Raw genomic sequence first — 22,064 nt, forward strand, 5'->3', positions numbered from 1 at the left:
CCTTACACACACAACTCAACATTAACCTTGTTAAAGTTACAAATGTCATCCATAGGCAAGTTGTGGCTGCCTGACCCCTGACTCAAATTCAAAACATAGCAGTGAATGTAGAGACTGTATCCACTCGAACTTGCATTGCATAAATATAAATCAGTCTTTTCCATAAATGATTCATGAATACAGTTTCATCAGCTTTCAGCATATACATTTGAGCTGGCTAATTGCAGAAGTTTTCATGCAAGTTAAAAAAAATGAAATCTACCATCTCAGAGCATAATTAATGCAGACTGTGACAAGTGACAGCATTTATACTCGAGGTGTTCCACTTGCCTTTCAAAAAGAGTGAAGCGAAATATCTATAGAAAAAAGCTCCACTTTATCTCTGCTTTCTAAAGAACACTGCCTACTAACAGCATACAAGAAAACTACTCAGAGAAACACTGAATATTTAATTGAGCTGTAAATATAAGTGTAAACTTTAGGAAAGGTGAACACTAGATGGAGCTGCCAAGTTAAGAATCTGAGCCAGCATCTCCCTCTTGTGGCAATTCTGCCCTATTGCAAGCCAAGTGCTCCCCAGCTGTTTCACTGCTGAACAAAAAGATGGGCCCTCAAACAGCATCATTCTCCAGAGTTCTCGTTACAGTTCACAACGACCACCCATTTGTAGTTTAGCAAAACCACTTCTCTCAATTGTTCCAACACCGTAAGTAGAACTGTGATCGAGTCAAGACTGCTGCTTGATGCAAGAGCCCTTGTTATCACTACAAAAAGCTGTTCTTATCTTGAACAACAAGTAATTGGTGTCCGTAACAAGCAAGCTGCTGAGAACAGCTCTTGTGAGACCAGAAATGCACAGGAGACAACTCCCCGAGGGCTTCCTGCTGGCAGCACTGCCCACCCAACACAAAGCAACCGCCACAGATCAACCTGGCTCAAACACTAAAGATTAATGTCATGTTTTGCTTAAAAATTCAATATTTAGTATTTTAGACAATAACTGATCAAAGCGTTTTAACCCACAAAATGCTGACAATTTGCTGGAAAGATACTCCGGGTTTGTAAGGCAAAACTGAAACCGCAGTCCGTTGTGAAGAAATAAGCTAACAAAACCACAGGGCTCCTAGTGACAATCAGAAAAAGTTTATGCGCAGAAGTTAGAAAATAAATCCCGTTGCCATAAATTCTTCTACATTTCTCCTCAAATGTAAATCAATTTAGTTACATCCTCTTGGCTCTGGCAGTAGCACTTACATACTCCGTTATTGAGGAAAAGCGAAGTCAGGAAAAAGGTGAACTGAAGATGTGTATTTCAGCTACTTGTTAACAGAGAATCTGGTCCCTAGAGATGCGAGGTAGCTTCAATTTCTAAAAAGCACAACACAAACTGAAAACACACATTTGTTGTTCCAAAAGTGTCAGGAATGGATGATAAAACTGGTTCAAACCCAGTCAGTAACCAAGACTGAGTTATTTTCATAGGCATTATTTCCAAGAAATTGGAACTTTGCTAAAATAATCGTTGATCCAAGTCACATACGCACCATGCAAACACCATATGGATATAAAAAAACTGCTACAAGGGGAGTTTTTGCGTCCAAAAGGTAATGAATCTGCCAATGCAATACTCAAAATACCTTTGGCATCTCACACAAAATCCAACATCCCACAGTATCCTCTAGTAGATGCAAAATCAAGTTGCCCTCCTCAAACACATCATACATTCACTTCGCATTGATAAAACGGATTTGATCATAGAGCTTCTAAAGTTCTTCAGTCTATTTCACTGGGGCATCAAGTGATTTCATGTGATCCAGTGATTCTGTTCACAACGACTCATCGTCTAAGGGTTTTCCAAGCATTTGAAAGCTCCTATCTTTCCAGAAATGAAAGTACCCATTACTGATATTGAAAAATTATTTTCAATCTCATATAGAGTACTTTTCCCTCTTTTTTTTTTTTTGTTTGTTTGGTTTTATTTTGTTTTGAATGAACTCTGTTACTGACAAAGGCTAAAAGTAAGGTGGGCAAAAGATTATGACAGTAGGAGTTAGAAGTGTATTATTTCAACACATCTATGGTAGTACGGATAACAAAATTATTGCTGTGTGCCCTAGTATCAGTTCACGTCAAAATAAAAAGACAACTTAATGGCTTCTGTAGACTCAAAACAAACATGCAAACCACACTATTTAAGAAAAAAAGTCCTGTCATCTGCACAGTTCAGCAAGCAGACTGCATCCAAACAGCACGGATTCTGAGGAAAAGGTTCTCCTGTGATTCATCAGGAACACTTGAAAGACACGATGAAATTAAAACAAACAAAACCAAAACAAAACACTACAACAAAAACCACCAAAACAAACAACACTCAAACACAAATGCATGGGGACAAAAAACACAGGGCAGGAGTCAAAAGAAGCATGAACTTAAGCCCACTAAGAAACACAGCCAGCCTGTCTTTAGAACAGCACCTTTGAACAACACTTTCTTAAGAGAGACAGAAAAAGCATTTGTTCTGTGGCCTGAGAACTGTAAGTACAGAAGTTTTCACGTCTTATGTTCTACTACCAGTGAAAGCTTTAAAATCCCAGCATATAGATCATTCTGCTCCAGGTCTACCCTCCAAGCTCTCAGCAAAAGCAAGGGCATCTCCTGATGTGATTTTTGGCTCAGCATGTTAAATGATATCTGAAACTGATACTAGACTTACCCCAATGATCACCCAAGTGTAATCCTCCTTCAAAATACAGGTAAGGACATGAAACAACAAGGGCTGCAATGGCAAGAAGGTAACAAAAAGGAGCATAGAACACTAAGCGCATAAAAGAAACAACAGTATGAGAATAAATGCAGATAGCTAGTAGAAAAATGGACCAAAAAAAATTCTTATGAACACTGTCTCTAGAGAAACATTGAAGAGTCACAGAATACACAAAATGCATAGTTATTCCTATTAAGACCCAGAGATCTGCTGTTCCAAAATCATTTTGGTTTAGGCTGGATAATTCCACATGCAGAAAAAAACAGAATCAAACCCCAACTTTTACTGCTTCACAGAAAAGGAATAAGCAACATAACAATACAGTTGCTTTGATCTCTACAATAAACCAGCCCTCCTCCCAATGGGGAGTCCCCATTCACCTTCTCACTGAGAAGGGCTAAGGCAGCTGGACATGGACATTTAGTGACAGAATTAATCTGGAAAATACACAGTATGAAAAAAAAATGTTGCGCCAAAACAAAAGCAAAGCTACACACAGGGAATCAGGCAACTCAAGGCAAATGTTCCAGTTTCAGGAGGTACCTACAACCTCTTCAGCTGCAGCACAGAAATGGTGCAGGGGCACCTCAGGGCTGACACCACTCAACATTGAAGGGCAGGGCTGCGAGGCAAAAAGCCACACCTGGTAAGGAAGGGGAGGTCTCCTCTTAATAACAACCCTAAAACTGAGGCTGAAGCAACTGAGATGGGTCCAGTGGAGGGAAGGCAGAAATGGACAAAAAGCCCCATCACCAAAGGGAGCTCCATACTGCATTGCCCCAGCAAACAGAGCAGTTTGCAGCATACAGCTATGTTCTCAAACAGATGAAGTACCAATTTGTTACCATAACTAGGAATGGTTTTCCTTCTCTCCCCACCCACTATCTAGTGTTATCACAAAAGAACTCAAGAGTATCTTCTTAGGGTACAGCAATAGCTACAGTGAGCTACATGAGCACATGGTGGTTTCACACTACACAGACAAGCCTTTCAAAAGATACATGCAGCTTTCAACTGTTTTTAACAAACTTGGACTGCAATTTCTAAATTTAGCCACTGGATGGTGACAGAAAACTGTTTAACTGACCCCAAGCGTTGTGCAAAGGAGGATCCCAGAATGGCAGGTGATCAGAGCAGCAGCTCCACAGCTCTGACCATGTCAGCACCTCAGTGTTCTGCCTCAGTGGCCACAGAGAATCTCTTCTGGAGCTGAAAACCTGCAGCTGGCCTGATAACTACGTGAGAAGCCAGCATTGAAGACAATTTACTAGTTTTTGGTTTGTGTTTGTAATTTTTTTCAATGCTCACATACTTCTTTCAGACCACCTATAGATCAGTAAAAGGTTTAAGATCACATCCCATCAAACTGCTTTCAGTTTCATCCATCTCATGAGTTGTAAAGAAAAAAAAAGGCTAGAAAATACTGCACATTTTTTCCATGCTAGCTCAAGAACATCGTTCTCATTGTACTGTTTTCAGTGAAGGGCACATTTTCACTGAGATTCAAGCTGGCTGCAGTGTGGATATACAAGTTCTACAGAACTTAAATGTTCTATTCAACATATCTAAGACATGAAGAGTTGACTGTCTTCACATGAGAAGTCATTGCAGTTTCTTCTCTTAATGACACCAACATTCCCCTGGAAAATCCTGCCAGGATGCCATGATTTTAGCATTGGATGAAATTTTGTTTTAAGTCAAAATTTAGTAGGCTGAAAATTCATTCTATTCTGTCAACCACCGCATGGCACAGCACCAAAGTGCTTAGAAAGCAGTCATTTCCAACACATCCATTACAAAATATGAAAAAGAATGCTCTCTAGCATCCTGAGCTAGTATGGTATCACTGCAAAACAAGACATTAATAACCAATACATTTGGTGTCTAAGTCCTAAACTATTTTAAGTCTAAATAATTTGGACAAAATCAGCCATCACTGGAAACAACATTTATCATGAGTATTACATTAGGTCACTGAACTCAACACAAACATGATGGATGAAAACATATTTCACAGAAAGCAACAAATTCCAGTTGAGACCACTCCAGAACTGCAAACCTCCGGAAGAGCTAGACAAAAAAAAAAAACCCCAAACCCTAAACAGGTAGGTTTAGCTGATTAAAAGACTAAAGACAAAGTCATTACCTTATTTTAACCACAAAATCCATGGTTCATTACCACTATTATCATCAAAGCGTTTTTTTCTGGGCCTAAGAGCAGGCAAATATGGTCACCAAGTGAGTCAGTGCAGAAAGTAATCCGCAGTTTTGTTTGGATACTTATCAGGACACTAAAGTTTTTGAGTTTAATTTAAAAAGGAACTTTCATATAACATAAAATAAAAATTTTAAAAAATAAAATACTAGAACATACCATTCAAATAAACACTCCTAATGGACAAAAAATTTAACTTCAGTAACACAGGTTTCAATTTTGATGATTGCCTAGGTAACAATCTGATATTTCTTACAAAATTGTGGATTATCCTGTCAAATGCATTACACAATTACACAGAAAATTAAGAAGGAAGCAGAGAAGTAAAAAATTAAGAGGTTGTCTGCCTGTACACTTCCTGAAATCCAACATTACAGAGATTTCAGAACCAACGTATAAATCTCAGAGTCCGTACCCAAACTAAGCAGAGACCATAATCTCTGTATGCCAGGAGAAAGACTAGAAATCTTTCAAAGGGAAGAAAAAAAGGCTTGGATTGTTGAGAGAGACCCTGCAGCTAGTTCAAGTCAAGTTTCTCTTAAATGGTCCTTGGAAGATGCTAGTAAAATAGGATTTAAGTGCCACTAAGTATTTTTGGAATACGTAAAAGAAAGGTTTCCTGTCCGTCTTAGCTTTGCCATCATGCAGGGTTCCTTCAGCTAATTTAGTTAAACATCTGCTCCCTTCTCACCATCTTTTCAGTGCTCACTGAAAACTCGTTGGCACTGCAGCCCTTTACACAAGCTTCAGAGATATCTGGAAATCCTGTCAATCCTTAACCATATGTAACTAACTATACAACTGAAGGTTATCAGAAAAACTAATATTAAAGAACATCAATAATACTTTAGTATGTATATAATTTGGTTTTCAATGGCTTTTTGTCAGCGCATCTCTGCTAAAACTCTTCCTGCAATTCACCTTGTAAGTCTACCATGTAAAGGACTTAATATTGCCATTTCTTCACCATGTTAGGTCAACTTGAGCATCCTTCACCTATAAAGTCATTTGATCTTTCGAAATTCCAACAGTCAGGGTCTTTTGAAATTCCAACAGTCACTCTGAATACACTGCCAAAATTCCTGAACTTTACTTAGCTCTGTACCAGAAGTACAAGACAGTTGTCAAACCACGCTGCCAAGAAAAAGATAACAGCAGATTCCCAGCCACTAAATTCAGGCTTGAAAAAGAGGTTTAGAGCTAAACAGACTTTGGGTAGTTTGCACATTTGCATCTAACAGTGTGAAGAACATCAAGAATGTAGAGATACAGTGTAATTTCCTAAACCAAGCAAGGAACATAACAGTAGACCTCCAGAATTGCTTTTAAGTTGACATGCAGCAGCAAGGGCTCCGTGAAAGCAGTACTATTGTACATAATTTTGAAAAACCCCACTATCCTGAAGAAAAAGGTAGGTCCATTAATTCTCCCACTTTGACATCAAGAGATTTCACATCACCTTAATTACTTTACCCATTGTTTTTCCAGATTAGACATATTTCAAAACAGTTCTAGTGATGTATGAACCAAGACATGTTTACAATCATTGAAGCCTTCTTACCAGTGCAAATTCATAAAGCATACACACAATGTATGAAGTTAACTCACCACACAGACTCCATGAACTCAGGATAAAGAGTTTTATAGTCATTTTCAAAATCAATCCAGCGTCCTAATCTGGTAACACTAGACTGTTAAGAAAAAACACACAAGTTGAAAGACATCTTAACGTTAAAGATCATGACACATTGCCAATGTTCATTCTGTACAACAGCTTCATTTTTAAGTGCGGTGTTTGTCCTGTACCCATGAAACACATCTACGGAGTATCTTAGTCTGAAAATAGTTCATAGGAGTATATTTAAACAGACAAAAATAAGGAAAGAATCAAACCGTGAACGTAATTGCTTAGAACCAAGGTCACGCAACACACAAACGTGTTCAACACTACTAAACAGAAACGGTGGATCTTTTGGATCATTCATCAAATAGAAGTGGTGGATCATTCAAGGTTCAGTCAAGGTTCAAATGCCTGAAAACTGCTTTCAGTTACAGCAGGCTTGTTTCTATTTTTAAAACTACTCATTGCAGAGACAGTCAAAACCCAGAACACAGTCTATCAGCTTTCAGTTACATTGAAAACATGATGTAACTGAAGACAAAGAAATGCTCAAAGAATCTGATATGTCACAAGAAGTTATCGAAACTATTTCAGGGCCAACTGCTTTCTTTGAGTTCCCAAAGCTATGACAGGGCTGTCCAAGACCATGAGACTGACAGGTGTCGGTCCCTGTCTCACAACAGATTATGGTCACGGCTGTTGGCACAGAATATGAAAACCACTGAGTAACAAGCTAGCTACCGGACTCACTTGGACGAGTGACACTCACTAAATTCACAGCTACAGGAACCCTTGGCTCTGCAAATAACCAAGCCCATGGACACCTGTCCTGATCCTGTTACACACAGAGCACACTGAATGTCAAACCAGTAAAGTGAAAACAAAGCAAATGAATTCTAAGACAGACATAACTTGTTCAATGTATCTATTAGATGTTCAATGTATTTAGTTAGACACTTTGAGCTCCAGGCTACCACTAAGTAACTTCCTCTTGACACCACCCCAGGCTCCCTGTTCTGAACGACAATGTTGTTCTTTTTGTTCCCCTTTCAGGATCACCAGTGGGAAACACGGTAGCTGAAGACATGAGATTTATGTATGAAATCAAACAGACAGAAGGATGAAGTTTCCCCTAGCTGAAAGAGTTCTGCACACATACTATGAGAAACGTTCAGCAGAATATGCACCGAGTCTTTACTTACCTGCCATTCCTTCGAGTATCTCATCACAATTCCTCTGCATTGGTTGTTGTATTCTTTAATTCCCATCTTCGCCACGTCCTCTGGCCCTTTAATGCCTAAGGTTTTGTCAATCTCATATTCCTGGGAGCATTGAAAGCAACCAGACAAAAACAAAGGCTGTCAGCAAAAGCATTCAGGATTTCTCTGGATAATTTACTTATGTTCTATGCAGTATAATGAGGCTAAAGGGCACGCTTTATCCTTTCGCTATTTTGTGAGTATTGCACCTGAACTAAGCAGATATTTCAAAGGAAAATCCTGGTATGATTTTTCTTTACTATCAAAAAAAAAAAAAATCTGAAATACATACCAAACAAATACATGTTTATAGTCATGAACAGTGTGCCTGGAGAAGGGCAGGTGACCTGTAGGAAGCACCTGAAATCACCATACATGCAAAAGCCAGACCAACACACCGGACAAAGAACTTCCATTTCTCTTTTAGCAACAAAGCCAGGCATGAGAGCAATACAAACGTGATTGATAAGCAAGGAGCAGCATCTGTAGCAGATTTATTACACGTACCACAGGCAAACCATGGCAATCCCAGCCAAATCTTCTGTCAACATGAAAACCACTCTGATGAGCAAATCTGGTTACTATGTCTTTAATGGTTCCTGCAAGAATATGGCCATAGTGTGGAAGCCCAGTAGCAAACGGAGGGCCATCATAGAAGTTAAACCTACAACACAAGACAACATTCTTAATTAAATCAAAACCTGCACAACAAATATTCAAACAGGTGTATCTGTGTGCTTATGATTCCTATGTCTAACTAGGACAACATCAATTTCTTCCTCTTCTACTATCAGTCAGCACAGGTGTCATGTTGGCAGGGGACATTTCAACTCCTTCAGTTCCTACTGATTGTCAGTTCTGCTGAGATCACTACTCAAAGCACCAGCATGTCGCTCCACAGCTGCCAGACATAGGAAGGAGTTGTCCTGCTCACCTGCAGATTTCTTTTATAAATCCATCAAGTAGGAAATCACAGGTTTATTACTAGTGTTTGTACACTTTTGAATCTTCACAAACAGAAATATAAATGGTAACTGACACTGACAACAACATTACCCAAGACTGCTAACTGGAAAGGCAGCAGCTGTTGTTAACAGGACTGGGGGGCAGCCAGGGGTGGAAATAATTACAGCTAAGCCAGCCTTGCATTGTCACACACAGCTGCTACAGCTTCTAGCAGATTCTTACCTAGGTCTATTCTTTGATTGCTTTAGGCATTCCTGGAAACAATTGAGATTTTTCCAGAGCTCCAATATCTTCTCTTCCTCATTTGGAAAAGTTATGTTTTCTGGAACTTGCTGAACCATTCTTTCCCAGCAATGATGAAGCAGAGAAAAGAAAACACATATTGAGTAGAATTAAAAACAAAACACAAAATACAAACAACAACATTACTTCACAAATACAGTTTGTCTTACAAATCCGTAGCACCAAATCACATCTCAGTTTTTCAAAGAGCTTGATTCAGTGCTGACACAGAAGCAAGCACTATATTCTAAAAATAAGAAAAAAAAAGCCTACTAATTTGGACAGATTAGCACCAGTTTTATAACAAGAAAAGGATTCTCCATTCACTCAACTATGGTCGTTTATTTTTTATTATGCTTTTATTCTTGTTTCCTATCGAAAACAGTCAAAGTGTTAATACTACTTTTGTCACAAATTTGGGTTGTTGGTTTGGAGTTTTTTGGGTTTTTTTTTTAGGGAAAGTTTCCAAATTCAAACTGACCTTCCAGCATCACTTTGTGAACTACTGAGACTTACTTTAAATGTAGGAACTACAACTAGTGAGGAAGAGGCTCCTTTGTACATCTATTCCCACCATTTAAAGGTTTAAAATGGCATTTTTCCATCTAGCTAGGCCACCATTCTCAGATGCTCCTAAAAGTAGCTACGCTTCAGATAGCATAGCTGAAACACACTAATGAAAGATGAACATGTGGGGAAGAATTTGAACAAACAGATGAAGAAAAAGCTCAAATACCCCAGGTATGTATCTTTAAAAGCTCTAACTTCCCAAGTACTGGAAACTACTAGTCTCTTTATTCTTTTTTCTCTTCAGTTTTACAAGTATGTCAGAACTAAGCTACGCGGGGCTACTTCTTGCTGGCTATTTCCTGAAGGTCTTTTTTTATTTGGTGGGTTTTGGCCAGAACTCAAAATCATTCTTCAGTTTGAGGTAAGTCAACAAAAATCACTACAAGCAAAATTACACAGAAACTTTCTTCACAACAGATGGAAAAGAATTCTCAACATCATTAGAAACACACAACACAGCTGTCTTGCGGTCCAGCCCTGCTACAAGATCCAAAGGGATCAAATTTCAACAAAACGCTACAGCAAGCACTAAGCAAAAGCTCTGTGGAATACAGATATTTAAGACAGGAGTTCCATAACAGAAGAAGACTGGTTATGAAGGTTATAATAAATAACTGTAAAGAAAAAGGTTCTTCCATGTCTAACTTAAGTGCTAAGGAGCGGCAGCACTCACATCAGAGCAACCTGAGCTGTTAGCCTTGAGTTTCACTTAGCATTGTACAATTACAAGCAATGGTGCAAGGACTGCATCTTTTGATTTATTCAGGTTTGTCAAATAGCAACCATAAGCAACAACAAATGCAAATGCATGAAGAAAATACTTTAAGTTACAGGTGACATGCTGCTTGGTAGCATTAAAATTCCAAAAGATTTACTTAAACAAAATCCAGAACACCACAGAACTTGCTGGCTCAGTGCTTTAACCCACATGAAAAAAAGCGCCCCAAAATGAAACCTACAGACAAATTCCACTATCCATACTTTTTGTATGACAGACAATTCTCCCCACTAATACATAAAAATTATCAAAAAAGACAAAAAATTCACTGAGAAACCCACAACCTGGTACACAGGTGACACAGCAGCTGGAGGGGAAATAATGAGCTGACAAGGAACACACAGACACGGCCTGGATGTATTCTTCCAAAGGTAAGAACTTGTCTTAGCACAGTAAGTTACAGTACATGCAACTTGTACATGAGTTTTCACAATAGTATCTCAAAGCACTGAACAAAGCACTAATTAGGCCATGTCATTTCTCAGTAATTCAATCACAGCCCCAAGATCACAATGACAGAGACAATGGAGACAACTAACAGAAGAATTCAACCTTAAAGCTTATTTCCTACAAGCCAGTTGACTTGAAAAGAGGACTAAGAATCTGCACATTTTACTGAGATCAAGATCAGCATTCACAACAACAGCGAAGGTTTTGGCAACTGGCCCAGCTGTCAAGTCCCTATAATCTACTAAATTGAAGATGGGTTGACGGTTTGGTCTGTAACTGCGACCGGGCTATGGAAGCTGCTCACGTATCACAGGCTCCATGCGTAAATCACAGTAGCACTTTTGGCCCATTTCCACCAACTGAAGCACTGGATGCACAAACCAGTGTCCAGTAACCACTGGGCACAAATTCATACACAGTCTTATCAATGCCACAGAAGAAGTTTATTATGTCAAAATTAGGAAAATATTACTGAAGAGAATTAATAAGTAACAGTCACTACAGGTCAGTTTATTCAAGTTACAAAGAATTTTAAAGAGATTGACTTAAAAGACAAACCACATTTAAAAATCCAACTATGGCTCAACCTCAGCTGAGCAAAAAAGAAAAGCATAATCAGCTTATAGGCAGAGATATGAATAATTCCCAATATGGACAGCAAAAAAGTTCATTAGTATAAGCAATCTAGGTATTTTAAATCAGAAAAAAAAAAATCAAGGGTAACTCATTACTTTGAACACAAACTGAGTGAAAACATCACAAATGACGGCAGAGAAATTATTACACAAATGCATCTAACAAAACAACACTTTTGGACAGCACTCCACATTTACATACAGATCAGTAAACGGGAAGGGGTTTTGTTTACTTGTTTCTCTGTTCATTTTCTGCTGACAAAAAATGTCAAAGTTTAAGACAATGCACCGCCGAGGAACTTTAAGTACACTCACTTTTTCTAAAATATAATAACATTCAATAGGAAAGGTGTCAAAAGTTCGTAGATTGTACTCCAGCAGTCTCAAACTTATGCTGAGATTCTTATCTAGAAGAAAAAAAATTAGAAAGCATTAAAACCATACGAGCAAGTTAGCATGTATTTTTTTAATATTAAGATTTTTTCAAATCAATAATTAATCTTTAAAAACAAAATTTCGATAAAAACACCACTATGAACAAAGAGAACCAGTATTTCAGAAATTTGTTGTACTTTACATATATCACATACAGATGATTAAAACAAAGTGGATTTCAAGATATTACTCATTTTGTTGACTGAGAAACTGACAATATTGAGAACCAGCATGAACCAGAAGTGCACAAAAAGTCTCCTAATTTCAAGGGGTATATGATCCATCTCTTATCCTTGTTCCCGTCAACTTCTCCCACAAGCTATTCCACATAAGAGACCTGTGCACAACCTTCCCTCCAGAGACGAGGAGGACCCTCCTTGCCTTTCCCCATCTACAGACACCTTCTCCAAAATGAAATAACATGCTGTTTTTCTCACATACAGAACTAGACTCCCCATTTCTCCCCTTTTAGGTACCGAGCTTTAAGGAAAGGCAATTTCTGTGGTAACAATATTCTAACTGACCATCTGATAATCAAAAGCATCAGTTTCTAGAACAGATGGAACCAATTAAGTTTAAAATAAAAGGATGGATGGGAACAGAATGCTAAGCTACAGAACAAGTGTTGCTTCTGAAAAATCTATGGTAATGCCTTATACAGGGAAAAAAAAACTGCAACAATAATCAGACCTGAGAACTGGTGGGAAAAAAAATCATGCACATCTATCTTTAAAATCTCTTTTTAAATTGAACTATCTCATCCTACTTTAACTAGCACTTTATATAAACCACTAAATAGTTGGAAATGCAAGAAGAAACTCAGTAAAACAACAAAAAAGGGGCAATCAGTTTTCTTCTTCAAAAAGACAAAGTTGCCACCCTTATGGCCAGTCTCCCTGACACTGCAATTTATAAGTGTAATTACATCAGGAAAAAAATTTAAAACATGGTTTTCTTCATAAAAGTTTGGGGGTTGATGGCAACATAGAAAACTTATATGTACACCTTATTCATAGCAGACTGATAATGGTCGAATTATTCCACTGTTCTATTTGATAGAAAAGTCAATCTCTTTAGTTTTGTGACCTTATTGAAAAATATGCCACAAACTGAGTAGATCAGAAAACTGGGAAACAAGGAAGTGATGCGTTTTAATTTCCAAACAGGCGAACTAAGTCTCCTCCAGCTGAGCCTGATACTTGAGGATGGGTTTGGGAAAATGTATTAAGATTAATTCATCTCATCACTCAAGACAAAACACTGTATGAGATGGACTAAAGCCCATCTGTCCCCCAGCAAGGAGTGTTCCTTTTTATGCTGAAAATCCAACTAAAATATTGTTAAAAAAGCAAGCAGACTAATAATTTAATACTATGTTTAGACGCAAACACATTTTGTACTATGTAAGAACTCAGTTTTACCGTGTACCTTATGTCTTATGCAGATTTCTCTCTTGTCTTCATATTACCTCAATTAAAAGCATAATATTTGTCATTGTGCAAACATAAAAATATAGGTTGTTTTGAAATAACTTTGAACTATGTATTTAAAAAAAGATATCAGAAACAAGTGTCAGCTGAGTTAGCAAATTCTGCTGTTACCTGACAGTCACTTCCTAAGCATGACACCAACAAACTGAAAAAAAGTGCTTTCTTCAGTCTCCAGAAGGCTCCCAGGGGCCATGGGGGGCAACATGTACCAAAAACATCAAAACCACCACAGCTACACTAATCAAAAGTGCACTCTCCTCAAAAACTTCCGCTCTCTTAAAAGGATGCTGATGTGGAATGCTTAATATATATTACATATTGCAAGGCATCTTACGTTCTTCATTCAACTAATTAACAAAATTAAGCCATGATAAGTAACAAACTCTGCAAAAAGGAAAGTGGTTAACCTTTAATAAGTACCTATTTTAAGTAATCACTAAGTTCCAGAAAAAGCAAAGAATCTGTGCAGCACACAGGGAAGTAAAATATCTTATGCATAATGACAGAATCACAGAATCCCAGAATGTCACGGATCGGAAGGGACCTGGAAAGCTCATCCAGTGCAATCCATCCACCGGAGCAGGAACACCCAGCTGAGGTTCCACAGGAAGGTGTCCAGGCGGGTTTGAATGTCTGTAGAGAAGGAGACTCCACAACCTCCCTGGGCAGCCTGGGCCAGGCTCTGGCACCCTCACCGGGAGGAAGTTTCTTCTCAAATTTAAGCAGAACTTCTTGTGTTCCAGTTTGAACCCATCACCCCTTGTCTTACTAGTGGTTGTCACTGAGAAGAGCCTGGCTCCATCCTCCTGACACTCACCCTTTATATATTTATAAACACTAATTTATTTTAATATTAATTTGTATTTATAAAGAATAATGAGGTCACCCCTTAGTCTTCTCCAAACTAAAGAGACCCAGCTCCCTCAGCCGTTCTTGTTATACGTACAGAACAAGGCCAGAGTAACGTCAAAACCCAGCGGTGGAGTAGCCCGAGCCCGGTCCCTTCCCCGCTAAGGAGCTTCAGAGCTCCGGGCGGTGACAGGAGAGGCACCGGCCGCGCAACAAACCGTGAGACCGTCACGAGCACCAGCGGGACCGGCACCCGGTGTGCGAGCCGCCGGTTTTCTGTCACACCCTGTCACACTCCATGAAGCGCCCCGAAAACCCCGCAACGCCCTTGAGGCCCCAACGCAGCCCTCCCTCAGGCCTCTGACCGCTCCCCAGCCGGCGTGGGGAGGAAGGGGCTGCGGGGTACTGGGACAACCGCGCCCCTCCGCCGCTCACCTCAGCGCCGCCCGGCCCGCAATGATGCAATCGCGGGAAAGCATGACAGGAAACACCGGCGGGCACACCCGGCAGCGGCAGCCAATGGGCGCGCGGCACACTTAGGGGCTATAAGGCGGCCTCCCATTGGACACGCCGCTCTTCTGGAAACTCCAGGTCGAGGCGGCGCGAAGCGGACCGGGAAACCCTTCCCGCCGTCCTAGCCTACGTTTTCTCATTGGCCAGGACGAGGTGGGGGCGGGGCCGACGGGCCGTGTGTGACCGGGAGGGCGCACCCTGCGCTGCGTGTCTGTCACAAACCGACACGGCTTTGCTGAATGCCCAGTGGCTGCTGACGGGAGTGCAGCGGCTCCGGCTGAGGGAAATCTCCTCCGAGAGACGGGCGGCTGAGGAGCCGCTGCGGTATTGCTGGGCTTGGAACGCGGCGATGAGGAGCGACGCACCGGGACGCAGATAAAGATGCGCACACGGGCAGAGATCTTGTTCAGGAAGGAGCACAGAGCCGGGCAGAGCAGAGAGCTGAGCCAGGCTGAGGCTCTCTTTATTAGCCAGTGACAATTTATAGGATTTACAGATAGGACCTGGACTAAGATGTTACATAAGTTGTTTTTCCAATAATTGTTATTAAAAACACACCGCACTCATGTTATGTTTGTTTCAGTTACATTTCCACCCATTCACAGACCAGGCCCAAGGACATTCACACATCATAGGCATGGGGGTGGTTTTCCGACCCAAGATATCATTCTCACTGGCCTGGGCTATCACTTCTTACACTCATAAAAAACATACTTCTGTATAACCTGTCCAAGGCCCTTTAGCAGGAACTGCACATCCTGCTATTCCCACATCTCCCCCTTTTTTGTTTTTGAACATTGGGTTCACAATGAGTGCAGCAAGGACTCTGACTTTATTCTTCTTCACATTCTGTAGCATTCTCTAGATGATTCGGAGGACTACAAGAAAATATATTACACAAGCACATCAAATTCCCATTAAAAAAATATATGCAGATTGAGGCCTGAAAACCATGGGTTTGGCTCTCATCATTTTATGCTATCAGATAATGTTAGCTATTATGTCTTGCAGTGTTAATTCTTGCAAATCATGCAGTTGTTTTTGCGGGGCACTGGCTAAATCCTGAACCAGGCCCTGCACATTAGCTGAGGGTACTCTCTGGAGATGTTGTTTCACTTGAGTCTGTAGGAAACAATTATTTTGCAAATATAATAGGCCCAGGCAGGATCTCTCAGCAAAGCATATTTTTTTAATAACAATATTGCAACACTGGGTGCTCTACCTAAAGGTAGACACACATAATAGGGCAAAAAGCCCCTGCTTATATCTCCCCAAAATCCCGGCTTCAATTTCCCTCCGTTGTTCCCCATTGGTTGAACACTTCAGGGTTTACAGGCTACCCCGACACATACAATACCCTTCCCCTTATCAATCTATTTAAGGTATGGATTCCTGGTACTCTGGCTACACTTCTCCCTAAATGAACTTGTAAATACAGATATCAGTATGCATAGAGATACCAGTATATATTCCGGGAAGAGACTGTGTTTTACATTAAGGATTCATAGTCCGATGTCTTTTGGTCCTTCCCTGCTTCAATTAAAAAAAAAAAAAAATAGCTCTAGCAAGCTGGACTGGGCAAGGCTTTTATGAGTGTCTCGTCTGGGGTGCTACAACTGTTATCCCCAAAACAGCATTCTTTACCTCTTGTGCATACAAAAGAGCCAAATTTAGTACACCGAGATGAGACACAGCCTATCACAGAGTTGCACAAGTCTGGATGCTGGAATAAAGCTAGCATGCTAGAAAGAGAAGTAACAGCTGTTACACACAAAATCTTATCATCACAGTCACACAGCATAGAACTGAATTACTCACTGTCTTCTGTATAATCACAAAATGTACATTTTAAGTCAATGAATTCTCATGATTTAGCAGTCTGTGAACTTACTGTACCATATAACAGGCAAAGACTTATTAAACTGTAATATGCTTAAACAGATACCTACAAAGAAAACAGGTTAATAAGGAGAGCATCTTGCAGACTTCAGCAAGTTTTCTACGCCTTGTGCGTTATCAGTTAATTCTCTTCCACCTTGCTGAAGTTCAAACCATTCCACCTGTAAAACTGTCTAAAATGATTTAATGATCTCTTGTAGAGTTTTATTCTCCGGCCAGTTTTCCCATTCATCTAACTTACACAGCAGCCACCATTGATTATAATATTTCACAAGATCTTCCTTCCTCATATTTCCAAGTGCTGTCCTATGTTTTAAAACACCTCCCAATACCAATTTATTAGGAACACGACTGAAAAGAGTCATTCCCAACCCCATCTTGTAAGTAAAAACCATGAGAAGGGGAAGCAAGGAGGTGGAAACATGGAGTGGCTTGCGGCACAAGTGGGAGGAGGGAGAAGACTTACAGTGCACTTACACAAACAATACCACAAAGAAACTGTAACCTGCATATACCACCAGCAGTAATTGAGGCTAAAGTTGAATTTAAGTGGATTCTGAAGCAAACATGCTTTTCTAGAAGTGAATTCTTTAAGGAACAAACACATCAAAGCAAGCTCTGATCAATCCCAGGCATTTTAGTGGCTTTTTAAGTGTTTTCTGCTGTTAAATGTTTCCAAGGCTATCAATTTTCTTTTCTTTTCTTTGGCCTCTTACACATTTTGTTTGTCATTATGCTCTATGCACCTCCTACAGAAATTACTTATAAGAAGATGCGCTTCCTGATTGCTCACAGTCCAACCAAGGGAACCCTCAGCAGGTACATAAAGGAGCTGAAGAAGCACGGAGTGACAACCTTGGTGCGAGTTTGTGATGCCACTTATGATCAAGCTCCTATTGAAGAAGCAGGAATCCAGGTTCTAGCCTGGCTGTTCACTGATGGATCACCACCCCTCAAAGAGATAGTTGATGACTGGCTAGATCTGGTAAAAAGCAAATTTTGTGATGAGCCTAAAGACTGTGTCACTGCTCACTGTGCTTCAGGGTTGGGAAGATCTGCTGTCCTGGTTGCACTTGCTCTCATTGAATGTCGAATGAAGAATGAAGATGCAATTCAGTATATAAGGCAGGAAAGGAGGGGAGCTTTCAATGCCAAACAGCTGCGTTACCTTGAGAAATACCAATCTAGGATGCTATTAGCCTGCAAAGATGCCAATGTTTGCTGCTGCTGTGTTCAATTAAAAAAAAAAAAGTCTCAAAAGAAGGCAGAAGTTGGCATGGCTGTTTTCTGGACTCTTGGCACCTGGAAATGTGAATCCAGAATCAAATGTCATCAAATTAGGCCTGGAGTCATTGCTTCTCAACCTCTGTCCTAATGGTGGTGATGACTGGAAAAAAAAAAAAATGAAGAGCAACATTTCAGAGAAGGATTGTTTTATCGTTAAGCTGCATGTGTGACTGGGCGTCCCCAACATTTCTTCTTCCCTCCTTTTTGGGGGCTCAGACTCATGGACAAGTTCCTGCTGTTTGACAGCCAACTTGCAGCGACTCAACGTCTCTGTACTCCTAAACCATGAGAGACCTAAGATGCCATATGCTAATCTCAACCTGACTGAAGTGTGGTTTTTAGCACCAACATAAGGCAAGGTACATATTGTAGTTTCCAATGCAGGACTACATTTGACCAAGTGCCTTTTACCTTATTTACAGACCAGTTTTTATTTATTTACAGCCAGCCCCTGGCTAAAGAAATTGTACTATAAGGTAATCTCGTTCGTGACCTATAAGGTCGTTGGGTCTTTTGAAATTCCAACAGTCACTCTGAATACACTGCCAAAATTCCTGAACTTTACTTAGCTCTGTACCAGAAGTACAAGACAGTTGTCAAACCACGCTGCCAAGAAAAAGATAACAGCAGATTCCCAGCCACTAAATTCAGGCTTGAAAAGGAGGTTTAGAGCTAAACAGACTTTGGGTAGTTTGCACATTTGCATCTAACAGTGTGAAGAACATCAAGAATGTAGAGATACAGTGTAATTTCCTAAACCAAGCAAGGAACATAACAGTAGACCTCCAGAATTGCTTTTAAGTTGACATGCAGCAGCAAGGGCTCCGTGAAAGCAGTACTATTGTACATAATTTTGAAAAACCCCACTATCCTGAAGAAAAAGGTAGGTCCATTAATTCTCCCACTTTGACATCAAGAGATTTCACATCACCTTAATTACTTTACCCATTCTAGTGATGTATGAACCAAGACATTTTTACAATCATTGAAGCCTTCTTACCAGTGCAAATTCATAAAGCATACACACAATGTATGAAGTTAACTCACCACACAGACTCCATGAACTCAGGATAAAGAGTTTTATAGTCATTTTCAAAATCAATCCAGCGTCCTAATCTGGTAACACTAGACTGTTAAGAAAAACACACAAGTTGAAAGACATCTTAACGTTAAAGATCATGATACATTGCCAATGTTCATTCTGTACAACAGCTTCATTTTTAAGTGTGGTGTTTGTCCTGTACCCATGAAACACATCTACGGAGTATCTTAGTCTGAAAATAGTTCATAGGAGTATATTTAAACAGACAAAAATAAGGAAAGAATCAAACCGTGAACGTAATTGCTTAGAACCAAGGTCACGCAACACGCAAACGTGTTCAACACTACTAAACAGAAACGGTGGATCTTTTGGATCATTCATCAAATAGAAGTGGTGGATCATTCAAGGTTCAGTCAAGGTTCAAATGCCTGAAAACTGCTTTCAGTTACAGCAGGCTTGTTTCTATTTTTAAAACTACTCATTGCAGAGACAGTCAAAACCCAGAACACAGTCTATCAGCTTTCAGTTACATTGAAAACATGATGTAACTGAAGACAAAGAAATGCTCAAAGAATCTGATATGTCACAAGAAGTTATCAAAACTATTTCAGGGCCAACTGCTTGCTTTGAGTTCCCAAAGCTATGACAGGGCTGTCCAAGACCATGAGACTGACAGGTGTTGGTCCCTGTCTCACAACAGATTATGGTCACGGCTGTTGGCACAGAATATGAAAACCACTGAGTAACAAGCTAGCTACCGGACTCACTTGGATGAGTGACACTCACTAAACTCACAGCTACAGGAACCCTTGGCTCTGCAAATAACCAAGCCCACAGACACCTGTCCTGATCCTGTTACACACAGAGCACACTGAATGTCAAACCAGTAAACTAGGGAAAAAAAATCCTTTGGTCTAGGAAGACTTTGTGCCACAAAGGCTGAAAGGCTGAAAAACATGCTCTGTTCTTCCATTCTTCCATCAGTGCCCCTTATTGAGTGCTGCCACTATAATTCAGGGGCATAGCCAGGAAAGCACCTGGGCCACTCCTCAGCTCCAGAAAGTCATAGAAGAGTCATCACTCCACAGATTTATCTGACTGACAGCAAATACAAAGTACCAGCATAAATAAGTGCTTTATTCTGGCCACACTGCTAAGGACAAAAATAAGAAGCATCAAATTCTATGCACAGGATGGATACTATTCAGATGTAGGAAAAAAAAAAAAATCTATGAATTTCTTAAGAAAATATCTAACCCACCTACTGGAAAAGCTCTCCAACCTCAAGAGTCTGCACAGACCAATGCTCTCCATATCACTATATACATGGGATGCAAAGTTAGATCAATATTCTCTTGAAAGACTGAGGCTTTACCCACACCTATTCTGACACAAAACCAGATGCTAGGCCTTCTGCTGTTCCAGAAATGCAAGACATAGTCCTACTCTCCGGCAATGAAAAGAGAAGTGGGTGGGCAGAAAAGCAGGGACGTTAATGTGCGTTTCCTTTAGTGGTTCCATTTGAAAACCAAAGTCAGATCTTACTTTCAATTTTCTGCACAGCAAAAGACACTAAGAAAGAGATAACTTGTTCAATGTATCTATTAGATGTTCAATGTATTTAGTTAGACACTTTGAGCTCCAGGCTACCACTAAGTAACTTTCTCTTGACACCACCCCAGGCTCCCTGTTCTGAACAACAATGTTGATCTTTTTGTTCCCCTTTCAGTATCACCAGTGGAAAACCTAGTAGATGAAGACATGAGATTTATGTATGAAATCAAACAGACAGAAGGATGAAGTTTCCCCTCTGCAGACATAAATATTACCTTCAGGAACCCCTGAATTTAATTTACCAGTGGCTTCTGTTAATTTAGTTTGAACATTTTTCCCCAAGTAGTGTAGGCTTACCTGAAAAAAATTCCGAACAAGTTCAGACCACTTCATGAGCTACATTTTTATAGACATAACTTTGTCAAATCTTTAAATGACTGCAGCCTCCCCCTGCTCTCACATTCCTTCAGCTTACAGAGATTGCATTTTTTCAAACAACTGCAGTGCCAACTCTCTCAGTTTTGGACTTTAGTTTGTAAAACACACAGGTGATAAGGTCAGTTGACTTTAAAATGAGATACCATATAATTTCTGAATTTAAAATAAAAACTGCTTAAAAATATGTACTCTCATGCAATGAAATACAGATAAATGCTGGCAATTTGTTGTTGACAATGTTGATTCTGCAGTTACCACACATCCAGATTTTCACCTTGTTCCCCCCTGTATACTTTGTACTTCTTTGCTCTTCACTAGTAAATACTAATAAACTGTTATCTACACGAATGTCTACTGTCCTTATTCATGCACAGCCTTTAATTGAAACCATTTAGGCCACAACACTGAGCTTGTTTGTCATAAACAACTTGACCATACAGAAGGAGCATACAGGGAAGCCACTGTCAATAGTGCAGTAGTTACAGTCCAAAAATATATGGATTTGAGAACTAGGGGAAATTTGTAGCACAGGGACCACGGCCCAGCACAAATAACTGGGACAGCCCCCAAACTGTAAGAATGAATGTCTCTGCTCTCATTTTTCACAAAACAGTGTTTAAAAAACACCAATTTATCTGGAGAGGTTAAAGGGACGAAACAAAAGCTCAGAAAGCCTCAAGAGGGGGCTCCCTTCCTTCGCCCCCTCCCCTCCGGCTGAACGCCAGCTCACCCCCCCGGGCCTGGCTCCTCTCTCCGGTACAGGCCGTGCTGCCCGCCCCGCCCCGCGCCTCCATGGCGGCGGGTACACGGCGGGCGGGGTACATGGCCTTGCCGCCGATACCGTTGCCGGTCAAGCAATGGACCCTGCCCGCCGCGGGAGCGGGGCAGACCGGGGAAAACCCCACCGGGGCGTGTCCTCCCCCACCCTGAGGCCTGAGCTGGCCCGCCGGGTCCCTCCTCGCCCTCACGGCTGTGGAGGCCTCGCCTCCCTGCGCGCTGAGCCGGAAAGACCCTGAC

At 40.4% G+C, this 22,064-nt stretch overlaps 1 protein-coding gene, 1 non-coding gene and 1 pseudogene across 4 annotated transcripts in view; 1 reads left to right on the top strand and 2 right to left on the bottom strand.

The window, feature by feature from the left end:
• IARS1 (isoleucyl-tRNA synthetase 1) overlaps window positions 1-19,178 on the bottom strand; it is a 106,568-nt gene extending 87,390 nt beyond the window's left edge. For 2 of the 3 annotated variants that reach the window (XM_065845302.2, XM_065845301.2), the window contains exons 1-6: window positions 14,750-14,838; window positions 11,856-11,947; window positions 9,048-9,167; window positions 8,367-8,523; window positions 7,803-7,922; window positions 6,588-6,670 (exon numbers count right to left, since the gene is read on the bottom strand). In XM_065845302.2, the coding sequence (XP_065701374.1) occupies window positions 6,588-6,670; window positions 7,803-7,922; window positions 8,367-8,523; window positions 9,048-9,166 (479 nt within the window). In that variant the 5' untranslated portion in view covers window position 9,167; window positions 11,856-11,947; window positions 14,750-14,838. Of the gene's footprint in view, window positions 1-6,587; window positions 6,671-7,802; window positions 7,923-8,366; window positions 8,524-9,047; window positions 9,168-11,855; window positions 11,948-14,749; window positions 14,839-19,060 lie in introns of those variants that run through there. The other variant, XM_071813037.1, reaches the window with a different exon arrangement.
• Window positions 11,174-11,308, bottom strand: LOC136106045 (small nucleolar RNA SNORA84). Its single transcript, XR_010652074.1, has one exon. It is a non-coding gene; the product is annotated as a small nucleolar RNA SNORA84 (small nucleolar RNA).
• Window positions 17,404-18,101, top strand: LOC136105918 (protein tyrosine phosphatase type IVA 2 pseudogene; annotated as a pseudogene).
• Window positions 19,179-22,064: the final 2,886 nt, after the last annotated feature.

This window comes from Patagioenas fasciata, chromosome 10 (assembly GCF_037038585.1).
Source record: "Patagioenas fasciata isolate bPatFas1 chromosome 10, bPatFas1.hap1, whole genome shotgun sequence".
NCBI lineage: Eukaryota > Metazoa > Chordata > Aves > Columbiformes > Columbidae > Patagioenas > Patagioenas fasciata.